Source organism: Dendrobates tinctorius, unplaced genomic scaffold, assembly GCF_039654945.1.
Source record: "Dendrobates tinctorius isolate UK_male_01 unplaced genomic scaffold, ASM3965494v1 ptg000028l, whole genome shotgun sequence".
Lineage (NCBI taxonomy): Eukaryota > Metazoa > Chordata > Amphibia > Anura > Dendrobatidae > Dendrobates > Dendrobates tinctorius.
This window is the reverse complement of record NW_027361696.1, coordinates 21,215,187-21,231,625: the sequence shown is the minus strand read 5'-3', so window position 1 is coordinate 21,231,625 and position 16,439 is coordinate 21,215,187. Positions and strand designations below refer to the sequence as shown.

The following is a 16,439-nucleotide window of genomic DNA, read 5'->3' as shown; positions in this document are numbered from 1 at the left end:
GATGTGAACCCATCCCAGACTCCCAAGGTGTGAACCCATCCCAGACTCCCAAGATGTGAACCCATCCCAGACTCCCAGAGTGTGAACCCATCCCAGACTCCCAGGGTGTGAACCCATCCCAGACTCCCAAGGTGTGAACCCATCCCAGACTCCCAAGATGTGAACCCATCCCAGACTCCCAGAGTGTGAACCCATCCCAGACTCCCAGGGTGTGAACCCATCCCAGACTCCCAGGGTGTGAACCCATCCCAGACTCCCAGGGTGTGAACCCATCCCAGACTCCCAGGGTGTGAACCCATCACAAACTCCCAGGGTGTGAACCCATCCCAGACTCCCAAAGTGTGAACCCATCCCAGACTCCCAAGGTGTGAACCCATCCCAGACTCCCAAGGTGTGAACCCATCCCAGACACCCAAGGTGTGAACCATCCCAGACTCCCAGGGTGTGAACCCATCCCAGACTCCCAGGGTGTGAACCCATCCCAGACTTCCAGGGTGTGAACCCATCCCAGACTCCCAAGATGTGAACCCATCCCAGACTCCCAGAGTGTGAACCCATCCCAGACTCCCAGAGTGTGAACCCATCCCAGACTCCCAGGGTGTGAACCCATCCCAGATTCCCAAGGTGTGAACCCATCCCAGACTCCCAAGGTGTGAACCCATCCCAGACTCCCAGGGTGTGAACCCATCCCAGACTCCCAAGGTGTGAACCCATCCCAGACTCCCAGGGTGTGAACCCATCCCAGACTCCCAGGGTGTGAACCCATCCCAGACTTCCAGGGTGTGAACTCATCCCAGACTCCCAGGGTGTGAACCCATCCCAGACTCCCAAGATGTGAACCCATCCCAGACTCCCAGGGTGTGAACCCATCCCAGACTCCCAGGGTGTGAACCCATCCCAGACTCCCAAGGTGTGAACCCATCCCAGACTCCCAAGGTGTGAATCCATCCCAGACTCCCAAGGTGTGAACCCATCCCAGACTCCCAAGGTGTGAACCCATCCCAGACTCTCAAGGTGTGAACCCATCCCAGACTCCCAAGATGTGAACCCATCCCAGACTCCCAGAGTGTGAACCCATCCCAGACTCCCAGGGTGTGAACCCATCCCAGATTCCCAAGGTGTGAACCCATCCCAGACTCCCAAGGTGTGAACCCATCCCAGACTCCCAGGGTGTGAACCCATCCCAGACTCCCAAGGTGTGAACCCATCCCAGACTCCCAGGGTGTGAACCCATCCCAGACTCCCAGGGTGTGAACCCATCCCAGACTTCCAGGGTGTGAACTCATCCCAGACTCCCAGTGTGTGAACCCATCCCAGACTCCCAAGATGTGAACCCATCCCAGACTCCCAGAGTCTGAACCCATCCCAGATTCCCAGTGTGTGAACCCATCCCAGACTCTCAGGGTGTGAACCCATCCCAGACTCCCAAGGTGTGAACCCATCCCAGACTCTCAAGGTGTGAACCCATCCCAGACACCCAAGGTGTGAACCCATCCCAGACTCCCAGAGTGTGAACCCATCCCAGACTCCCAGGATGTGAACCCATCCCAGACTCCCAAGGTGTGAACCCATCCCAGACTCCCAAGATGTGAACCCATCCCAGACTCCCAGAGTGTGAACCCATCCCAGACTCCCAGGGTGTGAACCCATCCCAGACTCCCAAGGTGTGAACCCATCCCAGACTCCCAAGATGTGAACCCATCCCAGACTCCCAGAGTGTGAACCCATCCCAGACTCCCAGGGTGTGAACCCATCCCAGACTCCCAGGGTGTGAACCCATCCCAGACTCCCAGGGTGTGAACCCATCCCAGACTCCCAGGGTGTGAACCCATCACAAACTCCCAGGGTGTGAACCCATCCCAGACTCCCAAAGTGTGAACCCATCCCAGACTCCCAAGGTGTGAACCCATCCCAGACTCCCAAGGTGTGAACCCATCCCAGACACCCAAGGTGTGAACCATCCCAGACTCCCAGGGTGTGAACCCATCCCAGACTCCCAGGGTGTGAACCCATCCCAGACTTCCAGGGTGTGAACCCATCCCAGACTCCCAAGATGTGAACCCATCCCAGACTCCCAGAGTGTGAACCCATCCCAGACTCCCAGAGTGTGAACCCATCCCAGACTCCCAGGGTGTGAACCCATCCCAGATTCCCAAGGTGTGAACCCATCCCAGACTCCCAAGGTGTGAACCCATCCCAGACTCCCAGGGTGTGAACCCATCCCAGACTCCCAAGGTGTGAACCCATCCCAGACTCCCAGGGTGTGAACCCATCCCAGACTCCCAGGGTGTGAACCCATCCCAGACTTCCAGGGTGTGAACTCATCCCAGACTCCCAGGGTGTGAACCCATCCCAGACTCCCAAGATGTGAACCCATCCCAGACTCCCAGAGTCTGAACCCATCCCAGACTCCCAGTGTGTGAACCCATCCCAGACTCTCAGGGTGTGAACCCATCCCAGACTCCCAAGGTGTGAACCCATCCCAGACTCTCAAGGTGTGAACCCATCCCAGACACCCAAGGTGTGAACCCATCCCAGACTCCCAGAGTGTGAACCCATCCCAGACTCCCAGGATGTGAACCCATCCCAGACTCCCAAGGTGTGAACCCATCCCAGACTCCCAAGATGTGAACCCATCCCAGACTCCCAGAGTGTGAACCCATCCCAGACTCCCAGGGTGTGAACCCATCCCAGACTCCCAAGGTGTGAACCCATCCCAGACTCCCAAGATGTGAACCCATCCCAGACTCCCAGAGTGTGAACCCATCCCAGACTCCCAGGGTGTGAACCCATCCCAGACTCCCAGGGTGTGAACCCATCCCAGACTCCCAGGGTGTGAACCCATCCCAGACTTCCAGGGTGTGAACCCATCACAAACTCCCAGGGTGTGAACCCATCCCAGACTCCCAAAGTGTGAACCCATCCCAGACTCCCATGGTGTGAACCCATCCCAGACTCCCAAGGTGTGAACCCATCCCAGACACCCAAGGTGTGAACCATCCCAGACTCCCAGGGTGTGAACCCATCCCAGACTCCCAGGGTGTGAACCCATCCCAGACTTCCAGGGTGTGAACCCATCCCAGACTCCCAGGGTGTGAACCCTTTCCAGACTCCCAAAGTGTGAACCCATCCCAGACTCCCAAGGTGTGAACCCATCCCAGACACCCAAGGTGTGAACCCATCCCATACTCCCAGGGTGTGAACCAATCCCAGACTCCCAGGGTGTGAACCCATCCCAGACTTCCAGGGTGTGAACCCATCCCAGACTCCCAGGGTGTGAACCCTTTCCAGACCCCCAGGTGTGAACCAGTTCCAGTCCCCCATGGTGTTAACCCAGCCCAGACTCCAAGGGTGTGAACCAGGCCTAGCCCCACAACATCTGAACCCAGTCTATCCCCGCCAGGTCACATGACTGTTCGATATGGCAGCAGGTCTAATCTCTTTGGGTAAAGTACTATGATAATCTCCAGCGTTACAGTACGGAGGGCACAAATCTGCTGGGCTGCAGATGGGCAAGGGAGTAATGGAGGAAGGAAACTGCTCCAACCTGGAACCAGTCAGTGAGATAAACTTATGACTACAGGTGATTCTGGCAGAGAACAGGAAATGTGTAATAACAATGCTACATGCTACACAGGACTACAACTCCCATCACACTGTATATTACGACTGTCTGCTGAACTGTGTATCTAATCCTATCCTGTGTGATACTGTCTGCTGAGCCGTGTATGTAATCCTATCCTGTGTGATACTGACTGCTAAGCTGTGTATCTAATCCTATCTTGTGTGATACTGTCTGCTGAGCCGTGTATGTAATCCTATCCTGTGTGATACTGACTGCTAAGCTGTGTATCTAATCCTATCTTGTGTGATACTGTCTTCTGAGCCGTGTATCTCATCCTCTGCTGTGTGATACTGTGTGCTGAGCCACGTATCTAATCCTATCCTGTGTGATACTGACTGCTGAGCTGTGTATCTAATCCTATCCTGTGTGATACTGACTGCTGAGCCATGTATCTAATCCTATTCTGTGTGATACTGTCTGCTGAGCAGTGTATCTAATCCTATCCTGTGTGATACTGTCTGCTGAGCTGTGTATCTAATCCTATCCTGTGTGATACTGTCTACTGAGCCGTGTATCTAATCCTATTCTGCGTGATACTGTTTGCTGAGCTGTGTATCTAATCCTCTCCTGTGTGATACTGACTGCTGAGCCGTGTACCTAATCCTATCCCGTGTGATAATGTCTACTGAGCTGTGTATCTAATCCTATTCTGTGTGATACTGTCTGCTGAGCCGTGTATCTAATCCTATTCTGTGTGATACTGTTTGCTGAGCTGTGTATCTAATCCTCTCCTGTGCGATACTGTCTGCTGAGCCATGTATCTAATCCTATCCTGTGTGATAATGTCTACTGAGCCGTGTATCTAATCCTCTCCTGTGTGATACTGTCTGCTGAGCTGTGTATCTAATCCTCTCCTGTGTGATACTGTCTGCTGAGCCGTGTATTTAATCCTATCCTGTGTGATACTGTCTGCTGAGCAGTGTATCTAATCTTACCTGTGTGATACTGTCTGCTGAGCTGTGTATCTAATCCTATCCTGTGTGATACTGTCTGCTGAGCCGTGTATCTAATCCTAGCCTATGTGATACAGTCTGCTGAGCTGTGTATCTAATCCTATCCTGTGTGATACTGTCTGCTGAGCCGTGTACCTAATCCTCTCCTGTGTGATACTGTCTGCTCAGCCATGTATCTAATCCTATCCTGTGTGATACTGTCTGCTGAGCAGTGTATCTAATCCTCTCCTGTGTGATACTGTCTGCTGAGTCATGTATCTAATCCTCTCCTGTGTGGTAGTCTACTGAGCCATGTATCTAATCCTCTCCTGTGTAATATTCACTGCTGCGCCATGTATCTAATCCTCTCCTGTGTGATACTGTCTGCTGAGCTGTGTATCTAATCCTCTCCTGTATGATTATGTCTATTGAGCCATGTATCTAATCCTATCCTGTGTGATGCAGTCTGCTGAGCCGTGTATCTAATCCCATCCTGTGTGATACTGTCTTCTGAGCTGTGTATCTAATCCTGTCCTGTGTGATACTGACTGCTGAGCTGTGTATCTAATACTCTCCTGTGTGATACTGTCTGCTGAGCCATGTATGTAATCCTATCCTGTGTGATAATGTCTACTGAGCCGTGTATCTAATCCTCTCCTGTGTGATACTGTCTGCTGAGCTGTGTATCTAATCCTCTCCTGTGTGATACTGTCTGCTGAGCCGTGTATTTAATCCTATCCTGTGTGATACTGTCTGCTGAGCCGTGTATCTAATCTTACCTGTGTGATACTGTCTGCTGAGCTGTGTATCTAATCCTATCCTGTGTGATACTGTCTGCTGAGCCGTGTATCTAATCCTAGCCTATGTGATACAGTCTGCTGAGCTGTGTATCTAATCCTATCCTGTGTGATACTGTCTGCTGAGCCGTGTACCTAATCCTCTCCTGTGTGATACTGTCTGCTCAGCCATGTATCTAATCCTATTCTGTGTGATACTGTTTGCTGAGCTGTGTATCTAATCCTCTCCTGTGCGATACTGTCTGCTGAGCCATGTATCTAATCCTATCCTGTGTGATAATGTCTACTGAGCCGTGTATCTAATCCTCTCCTGTGTGATACTGTCTGCTGAGCTGTGTATCTAATCCTCTCCTGTGTGATACTGTCTGCTGAGCCGTGTATTTAATCCTATCCTGTGTGATACTGTCTGCTGAGCCGTGTATCTAATCTTACCTGTGTGATACTGTCTGCTGAGCTGTGTATCTAATCCTATCCTGTGTGATACTGTCTGCTGAGCCGTGTATCTAATCCTAGCCTATGTGATACAGTCTTCTGAGCTGTGTATCTAATCCTATCCTGTGTGATACTGTCTGCTGAGCCGTGTACCTAATCCTCTCCTGTGTGATACTGTCTGCTCAGCCATGTATCTAATCCTATCCTGTGTGATACTGTCTGCTGAGCAGTGTATCTAATCCTCTCCTGTGTGATACTGTCTGCTGAGTCATGTATCTAATCCTCTCCTGTGTGGTAGTCTACTGAGCCATGTATCTAATCCTCTCCTGTGTAATATTCACTGCTGCGCCATGTATCTAATCCTCTCCTGTGTGATACTGTCTGCTGAGCTGTGTATCTAATCCTCTCCTGTATGATTATGTCTATTGAGCCATGTATCTAATCCTATCCTGTGTGATGCAGTCTGCTGAGCCGTGTATCTAATCCCATCCTGTGTGATACTGTCTTCTGAGCTGTGTATCTAATCCTGTCCTGTGTGATACTGACTGCTGAGCTGTGTATCTAATACTCTCCTGTGTGATACTGTCTGCTGAGCCATGTATGTAATCCTCTCCTGTGTGATACTGTCTGCTGAGCTGTGTATCTAATACTCTCCTGTGTGATACTGTTAGTCCAGTGTATCTAAGACTGTGATGAGTGGTACAGTCTCATATCCGCAGACACACCTGGCCCGTGGGACATCCTGCACCCGGTACCCATGGTGTACATTGCTGTATCTGATCTCGGTCAGCTTTGGTCGCGGTGTCGGCACCGGTCATTTGACTGCTGGTAATTTATATATTACCAGATAGATATTTGGAGAATTCTCCTTTTCTACTTTGTATATTTTCTCTTTCACTTTTTTACATTGTGCAGCTCTCATCCAGAATATCCTTTGACCTGAGCACCTTTAGCACCGCCCCCGAGGAGCCACACAAAAGGGAGGATTAGAACAAGACACCTCCATCATCATCCATAATAAGTGCTAATTATTGCCCTCAGTCATTTGTAAGTTCTCTTCCCAAAAACTTGTGATGAAAAACAATAGAAATAGAAAATTTAAGAGGCTGAAAATCTACATTGACAAAACTTCTCACAGCAGAGTGTTTGTTACTTTTGCACCCAGTTTAGACGATTATCTTTTCTCCAAAGTTGATACAATGTAACAAACCATCAGCAGAGGACAGAGATTTGTTCAGCTGATGTGTTCAGCCCACAGAGGATTGTCTGCGCTGGATACCACTGTGACAAACCCTCAGCTGTTTTCAGCCTATGAATATAAGTTAGAATGTTCTCATTCACTGACAACAAGCAGAGATCTTGGAAAATGGAGGAAGAGCAGAAGGAGGCTGACTATTGGTAAGTTTTGGTTCAGTAATTAAGCTTTAAAAGGGTGGCTGATAACAGAAAGCAGAAGGGATAGCTGAAAGCAGGTGAGTTATAGAGAGTTTCATTCATTCCTTTATTTTGGGGCTCCTTATTACATTATGCATTGGCTGGTGCGCCCCCTGCTGGTCTGCCATTTATACTGCAGGGTCTCTACTTATCCATTCCATAATGGCTTAAAGGGAAACCATCAGCAAGATGGAAACAGTTATCTACACAAAGTGCTGAAGTCAGGGGTCAACTCTCCAGAAGGGCCAGTCTGGGAAAAGTGAGCCCCATTCCTGATATTTTAGGGCTCTGCCTGGTCCCGCTAAGGACCAGACAAGAAGGTCACCAGATACTGATGATGGAGGTGATGGGCAGTCACCAGATACTGATGATGGAGGCGACGGGCAGTCACCAGATACTGATGATGGAGGCGATGGGCAGTAACCAGATACTGATGATGGAGGCGATGGGCAGTAACCTGATCCTGATGATGGACGTGACAGACAGTCACCAGATACTGATGATGGAGGCGACGGGCAGTCACCAGATACTGATAATGGAGGCGACGGGCAGTCACCAGATACTGATGATGGAGGCGACGGGCAGTCACCAGATACTGATGATGGAGGTGACAGGCAGTCACAAGATTCTGATGATGGAGGTGACGGGCGGTCACCAGATACTGATGATGGAGGCGACGGGCGGTCACCAGATACTGATGATGGAGGCGACGGGCAGTCACCAGATACTGATAATGGAGGCGACGGGCAGTCACCAGATACTGATGATGGAGGCGACGGGCAGTCACAAGATTCTGATGATGGAGGTGACGGGCGGTCACCAGATACTGATGATGGAGGCGACGGGCGGTCACCAGATACTGATGATGGAGGTGACAGGCAGTAACCAGATACTGATGATGGAGATGACAGGCTGTCTCCAGATACTGATTATGGAGGCATTGGGCAGTCAGCAGATACTGATAATGGAGGTGATGGGCAGTCACAAGATACTGATGATGGAGGCGATGGGCGGTTACCAGATACTGATGATGGAGGTGATGGGCAGTCACCAGATACTGAGGATGGAGGCGATGGGCGGTCACCAGATACTGATGATGAAGGTGAGGGGAAGTCACCAGATACTGATGATGGAGATGACGGGCTGTCACCAGATACTGATGATGAAGGTGATGGGCGGTCACCAGATACTGATGATGGAGGTGATGGGCAGTCACCAGATACTGAGGATGGAGGCGATGGGCGGTCACCAGATACTGATGATGGAGGTGATGGGCAGTCACCAGATACTGATGATGAAGGCGATGGGCAGTCACCAGATACTGATGACAGAGGTGACGGATGATCACCAGATACTGATAATGGAGGCAATGGGAAGTCACCAGATACTGATGATGGAGGTGACGGGCAGTCACCAGATACTGATGATGGAGGTGACGGGCAGTCACCAGATACTGATGATGAAGGCAATGGGCAGTCACCAGATACTGATGACAGAGGTGACGGATGATCACCAGATACTGATAATGGAGGCAATGGGAAGTCACCAGATACTGATGATGGAGGTGAAGGATGGTCACCAGATGCTGATGATGGAAGTGACAGGCGGTCACCAGATACTGATGATGGAGGCAACGGGCGGTCACCAGATACTGATGATGGAGGCGATGGGCAGTCAGAAGATACTGATAATGGAGGTGACGGGCGGTCACTAGATACTAATGATGGAGGCGATGGGCAGTCAGAAGATGCTGATAATGGAGGTGATGGGCGGTCACCAGATACTGATGATGGAGCTGATGGGCGGTCACCAGATACTGATGATGAAGGTGATGGGAAGTCACCAGATACTGATGATGGAGGTGACGGGTGGTCACCAGATACTGATAATGGAGGTGATGGGCGGTCACCAGATACTGATGATGAAGGTGATGGGCAGTCACCAGATGCTGATGATGGAGGTGACGGATGATCACCAGATACTGATAATGGAGGCGACAGGTGGTCACCAGATACTGATGATGAAGGTGATGGGAAGTCACCAGATACTGATGATGGAGGTGACGGGCAGTCACCAGATACTGATGATGGACATGACGGATGGTCACCAGATACTAATGATGGAGGTGACGGATGGTCACCAGATACTGATGATGGAGGTGACAGGTGGTCACCAGATACTGATGATGGAGGCAACGGGTGGTCACCAGATACTGATGATGGAGGCGATGGGCAGTCAGAAGATACTGATGATGGAGGTGACGGGCGGTCACTAGATACTGATGATGGAAGTGATAGGCGGTCACCAGATACTGATGATGGAGGCAACGGGCGGTCACCAGATACTGATGATGGAGGCGATGGGCAGTCAGAAGATACTGATAATGGAGGTGACGGGCGGTCACTAGATACTAATGATGGAGGCGATGGGCAGTCAGAAGATGCTGATAATGGAGGTGATGGGCGGTCACCAGATACTGATGATGGAGCTGATGGGCGGTCACCAGATACTGATGATGAAGGTGATGGGAAGTCACCAGATACTGATAATGGAGGTGATGGGCGGTCACCAGATACTGATGATGAAGGTGATGGGAAGTCACCAGATACTGATGATGGAGGTGACGGGCAGTCACCAGATACTGATGATGGACATGACGGATGGTCACCAGATACTAATGATGGAGGTGACGGATGGTCACCAGATACTGATGATGGAGGCAACGGGTGGTCACCAGATACTGATGATGGAGGCGATGGGCAGTCAGAAGATACTGATGATGGAGGTGACGGGCGGTCACTAGATACTGATGATGGAGGTGATGGGCGGTCACCAGATACTGATGATGGAGGCGGTCACCAGATACTGATGATGGAGGTGACGGGTGATCACCAGATACTGATGATGGAGGTGATGGGCGGTCAACAGATACTGATGATGGAGGCAAGGGGCGGTCACCAGATACTGATGATGGAGGCGATGGGCAGTCAGAAGATACTGATGATGGAGGTGACGGGCGGTCACTAGATACTGATGATGGAGGTGATGGGCGGTCACCAGATACTGATGATGGAGGTGACGGGTGGTCACCAGATACTGATGATGGAGGTGATGGGCGGTCACCAGATACTGATGATGGAGGCAACAGGCAGTCACCAGATACTGATGATGGAGGCAAGGGGCAGTCACCAGATACTGATGATGGAGGTGACGGGTGATCACCAGATACTGATGATGGAGGTGATGGGCGGTCAACAGATACTGATGATGGAGGCAAGGGGAGGTCACTAGATACTGATGATGGAAGTGACAGGCGGTCACCAGATACTGATAATGGAGGCAACGGGCGGTCACCAGATACTGATGATGGAGGCGATGGGCAGTCAGAAGATACTGATAATGGAGGTGACGGGCGGTCACTAGATACTAATGATGGAGGCGATGGGCAGTCAGAAGATGCTGATAATGGAGGTGATGGGCGGTCACCAGATACTGATGATGGAGCTGATGGGCAGTCACCAGATACTGATGATGGAGGCGATGGGCAGTCAGAAGATACTGATGATGGAGGCGATGGGCGGTCACCAGATACTGATGATTAAGGTGATGGGAAGTCACCAGATACTGATAATGGAGGTGATGGGCGGTCACCAGATACTGATGATGAAGGTGATGGGCAGTCACCAGATGCTGATGATGGAGGTGACGGATGATCACCAGATACTGATAATGGAGGCGACAGGTGGTCACCAGATACTGATGATGAAGGTGATGGGAAGTCACCAGATACTGATGATGGAGGTGACGGGCAGTCACCAGATACTGATGATGGACATGACGGATGGTCACCAGATACTAATGATGGAGGTGACGGATGGTCACCAGATACTGATGATGGAGGCGACGGGTGGTCACCAGATACTGATGATGGAGGCGATGGGCAGTCAGAAGATACTGATGATGGAGGTGATGGGCGGTCACTAGATACTGATGATGGAGGTGATGGGCGGTCACCAGATACTGATGATGGAGGCGGTCACCAGATACTGATGATGGAGGTGACGGGTGATCACCAGATACTGATGATGGAGGTGATGGGCGGTCAACAGATACTGATGATGGAGGCAAGGGGCGGTCACCAGATACTGATGATGGAGGCGATGGGCAGTCAGAAGATACTGATGATGGAGGTGACGGGCGGTCACTAGATACTGATGATGGAGGTGATGGGCGGTCACCAGATACTGATGATGGAGGTGACGGGTGGTCACCAGATACTGATGATGGAGGTGATGGGCGGTCACAGATACTGATGATGGAGGCAACAGGCAGTCACCAGATACTGATGATGGAGGCAAGGGGCAGTCACCAGATACTGATGATGGAGGTGACGGGCAGTTTTTTAGATGTCTGTGCCCATATTATAGCCCAAATCTGTACCTCACCTCTGAAGTTGTCACTTTGGGTGTTTGGACTCACGGACGGCACAGGATTTGGTCCATAATATACCGTAGGTGCAAACATGCAGGTCTGAAACAGGGCGCCTGAAACCAGAGGATCCTGCAGGGGCCCCGGCTCTGACACAACAATGGCCCCAGAGAGTGAGCAGATTTCCTGCATGCCCTGCAGCAGGAGAAGGGTTAACAGCGCAGTCTTGTGTAAGCACTTTCAGTAAATGGAGGAGGGCGTGCGATGGTGGGGCTGAGGTTACACAACGTTGACACCAACGTGCAAGAACACAACATCTGCAACAAGGGCGAAACTAGATCATGGCGGGCATGGGCGGGCGCAGACAGCAGAGGACCCCACTGTGGGAACCTTCTCATTAGCTCAGACCCTCACATGCAATGTAATAAACAATCATATGTGCAGTGTACGCCGCAATGCATCACCTGATGTAGCAGAGCTGAGTGTGTCCTGTGACTCAACCCAAGATATCAGCATGTATTATATGTAGTTTTACATAGGACTGCAGGTAAAATCCACAAGGCATCAGAATGTGCTGACACTGTCTCAAAGAGGTCAATGACAAAGCCAGTTCTGCTACATCCATACTCTATTTTGGTAGTTTTGTCCCTTCTGATGTCCTAAAATAACCGTCACTTAAGTTATGCTTCATACATCATTCTGATTTAATATGAAAATACTAATCGTGCTGACTTTGCCTTTTGGAAGAATAATGCAGCTGAGTTTGCCATATGGCACAATTTAAGATTGCAGCTTTTATTTATTTATTATTTTTTTTTTTACATAGGACTGCAAATAATTGCATTAACTGCTTAGCTATCACAATGTGCTACCTGCAAATAATCAGAGTTAAATGAAAAAGTCAGCTCTGCTACATCTGCCTTAAAATAATGAATTATATTAATAGTTTCATGTGGAAGGAAGCTGATGTATAAATAATTCATATTATCTATGTCTAATATAGAGATACAATGTGGGGATGTAGCAGAGACGAGATTGTTTTATTCTAAAACTTCAGAAAGAAGCATCCATTATATTATATTATGTTATATATATATATATATATATATATATATATATATATATATCTCAACTCTCAGCATTATTCTAAAATCCTAACAGAGTCGTGTCAGGGCTGATTTTGTTTTACTTCACAACTCCAGAAAGCAGCATAATATATTATCCATTTATTATTATTATTAGTAGTAGTTATTTTTATGTCTATCAATTCTCAGCATTATTATGAATTCTTAATAGAGTTGTTGCTGAGTTGAGTTTGTCATACTCGAGAACCCAATAAATCAGTAATTATATTTAATAACACATCTTTTAATATATAAATTTAGCAGAGATGAGATTGTCAGTCTCAAAACTCAAGAAATCAGCACTATAGTTGAAAAAAAAAATATCTTCTAACATCAAGGGTCATATACAAATGTAGCAGAGCTGAGTTTTTCCATTCTCAAAAACTCAAGAAATCCGCATTTATTAATTCTGGGTTTTGAATCGCACAGTGTTATCATAATATATAAGTATTAAAGCTGAGTTTGTCATGTGGTTTTCCTCCATTACAATGGGCACCTGGCACAGACATGAGACAGAGCTGAGTGTGTCCTTAGACACAGCTGAAGATGATATCACAATTCTATTCATTGGTATTTACTGTATCCCCTTTATGACACACTCAGCTCTGCTACATCTGTAGCTCTGAAACCATTCTCCCCACAAGGGGTTAACTCCTCCCTCTCCGAATCTGCTTCACTTTGTGGAAACAGCAGCTTCCTCATATACTAAACTTACCAAAAACTGTTACTAAGTAGCAGCACTTTCTATAAAACAGAAATAACCCCAGAAATCTCCATTTATCTGGATAATTCATTAAGGTTCCATCATGTTTCCTTCTACTTCTCTTACAATCTGCATATTATATAGGGCTTATATCTTCGTCATTAATTCATCCCCATAGAAAATATACTCTGGCCTCCAACCAGTGGCTCAGGTGCGACTACAACGCCCAGCATGCCTCCTGCTGTGAGTTATCGCTAGAATCCTGGGTGTAAAGAACATTACTGCTGGAGATCCTTCAGTACAGCTACAGTAATTGGTCCATTTGTTCAGAGACTGATACAAAATGAAAAAAAAAAGAAAATACAAATAAAAAAAATGTGAACTCAATCAATCAAAAAATCTGAAAAAACGACATTTATCAAATACAAAAGAATGTAAATAAATTACAAGCAAAATAATCTAATGATATAAAATGAATAAAAAGTCAAAATATATGAAATAAATGCAACAATAACTAAGAGGAAAATGATTACATAAATATGATCCATATCTTAATAAACAGAATAAATGTAACAGTGAGAAAACAGAATTAGGGCAAAGAATAGAGGTAAAAGGAAATAACAAATATAACAAAAAAAAATGACAAAAAAAAAAATCTACAAAGCATAGTTCTAGAAATGTAATCAATGCCTTCACATCAATCGTACAAATTCAGAAATAACATAAAAATCTATAATAATCAAAACAGGATTACACAAAATCTCCAGAATCTGAGAGAGAATTCTACTTATAGTGGTCCCCAACCTGAGACTACAACCACCATCATCATTTTATTCGCGCCCAGATCCCTTTCATCTCCTTTACTCATCAACCCTAGTTATTCTCCATTTTTACCTGCAGTTTTTTAATAAAATATGTTAAAAGGAAAAGGGTTAAAAGGGTTAAAAAAAAAAAGCGCAAATGTCATTGAGAACTAGAATCTAAACGAAAATCTAAAGTTGAAGTATAAGAGGGAAAAGTTATAGAAAAGGACAAGAAGTATTAGAGAAATAAATACACTTCGATACAAATGTTATAAATGCAGAAGCTCAGAATGGGAGCATTTACGAATAGATATGCCTATGGGCTCATATGTACAGTATACAGCTAATATATGTGCAGAATGTACAACATTGTATTGTATAAATATAAAATCTATCGTTTATATTTGTATAATGTACCTTATTAATAATTATAAAAGAACTGCTCTCATTATTTATAACTGTTATTAATAAGAATAATTATGTATAAATCTAAATGCAATAGGAAACAAAAAGGTGAATATACAAACACACAAATATAATTAATAGATATATAAACAAGTATTATATATATATATATATAAATATATATTACACAGCAACTATATGTTATAAATTGTGACTGTAAAATATTATTTTATATAAATTACTTCTTTATATTATATTTTTAGCATTTATGAAAAAAAATGTTGAAGCCAATCTGCGCAATATTTTAAACGATACAAACAGTATAAATGTAAGAATGAATAACAGACAGTGATCCTACATGACACTTTCCTGGGGCTAATTACAGATATCCATGTCTGGGGTGGAGTTTCCTCCTAGACCCCTCACCTGGTGCAGTCTCCTGCTGAATTTTTGGGGTCCCCATCCCCTATCCCTTCTGCTGCTGTCACCCACCTGTTGCACCAGGCTCTGCTCCTCCCTTCTTGTCCATTGCCTACAGGTAACAGCTGCAGCCCCCCAGTCTTGCTGAGCCCCCCAGGTGTCTGCAGTGGGTCCCCCATGCTGTTCCCCTGGGTGGTGCTGAGTCCCTTCCCAGGTCCCAGCTCTGAGCTCTAGATCTGGAGGTTTCTCTTGCTGTTATTTAAGCTGAGACATGAACCACTAAAGGAAGAGGAAATCTGGTACCAAAAGGAAAGAGTGGGGGCTTCGGAATAACCGCCCCAGGGCTGAGTGTCACAGGGGAAGAAGGAAGGGGGTGGCTGCTGGCCCTGGTGTCCAGCTCCTGGGCTCCCTGCTGCTCCTGCATCACTTACCTTTATGGTGCAGTAGTCCATGTCACCTGGAGTGGAGCTCAGGAGCAGGTGCTGCAGGAGCCTCAGGAGGAGGCCATGTCCAGGTGAGGTTCTGCAGCAGAGCCGGCTGTGTGTGACTGTGCGCCGCTCTCTGACTCTGGGTCCCCTCTTTTTGGGGAAGTGATGTCACTTTGGTTTCCTTTTTGGTGACAGATGTTCAAGAAAAAAAAAATGAAACTTTAACTTCACTCCTGAACTTGCTGCAGAGAAGAAGAAGAGACCAAGAGAAGACTCCACTTAAGGTCCCTCCAGCAGGTGCCAGAGAGAGACCCCAAAGATGGGGAAGAGGTATATGGAGAAAGAGGGGTGGTGGCTATGGGGAGTCCTAAATTTACAACCACTCCTGTCAGCAGCTCCACACACAGCAGAGATGGGGGGTCGTCTGCAGAGAATGTGGGGATGTGAGGGTTCTGAGGACTGTAGTGTAATAATATGATACTACTACTGAGAAGAAGAGACACTGATGGAAACCAAACTACCATTTATACTGTTGGTAATATTCCTACTATTACTAATACTGCTGGTAATATTCCTACTATTACCAATACTGCTGATAATATTCCTACTATTACTAATACTGCTGATAATATTCCTACTATTTCCAATACTGCTGGTAATATTCCTACTATTACCAATACTGCTGGTAATATTCCTACTATTACCAATACTGCTGATAATATTCCTACTATTACTAATACTGCTGATAATATTCCTACTATTACCAATACTGCTGATAATATTCCTACTATTACCAATACTGCTGATATTTCTACTATTACCAATACTGCTGATAATATTCCTACTATTACCAATACTGCTGGTAATATTCCTACTATTACCAATACTGTTGGTAATATTCCTACTAT

The 16,439-nt window shown here is 47.1% G+C and overlaps 1 protein-coding gene across 4 annotated transcripts in view; it reads right to left on the bottom strand.

Annotated features, from left to right (window-relative positions):
* Window positions 1–15,688, bottom strand: part of LOC141085188 (Friend leukemia integration 1 transcription factor-like) — a 47,546-nt gene extending 31,858 nt beyond the window's left edge. For 2 of the 4 annotated variants that reach the window (XM_073570403.1, XM_073570405.1), the window contains exon 1: window positions 15,535–15,688. In XM_073570403.1, the coding sequence (XP_073426504.1) occupies window positions 15,535–15,555 (21 nt within the window). In that variant the 5' untranslated portion in view covers window positions 15,556–15,688. Of the gene's footprint in view, window positions 1–15,175; window positions 15,372–15,534 lie in introns of those variants that run through there. The other 2 variants (XM_073570406.1, XM_073570404.1) reach the window with 2 other exon arrangements.
* Between the last annotated feature and the right edge of the window lie 751 nt (window positions 15,689–16,439).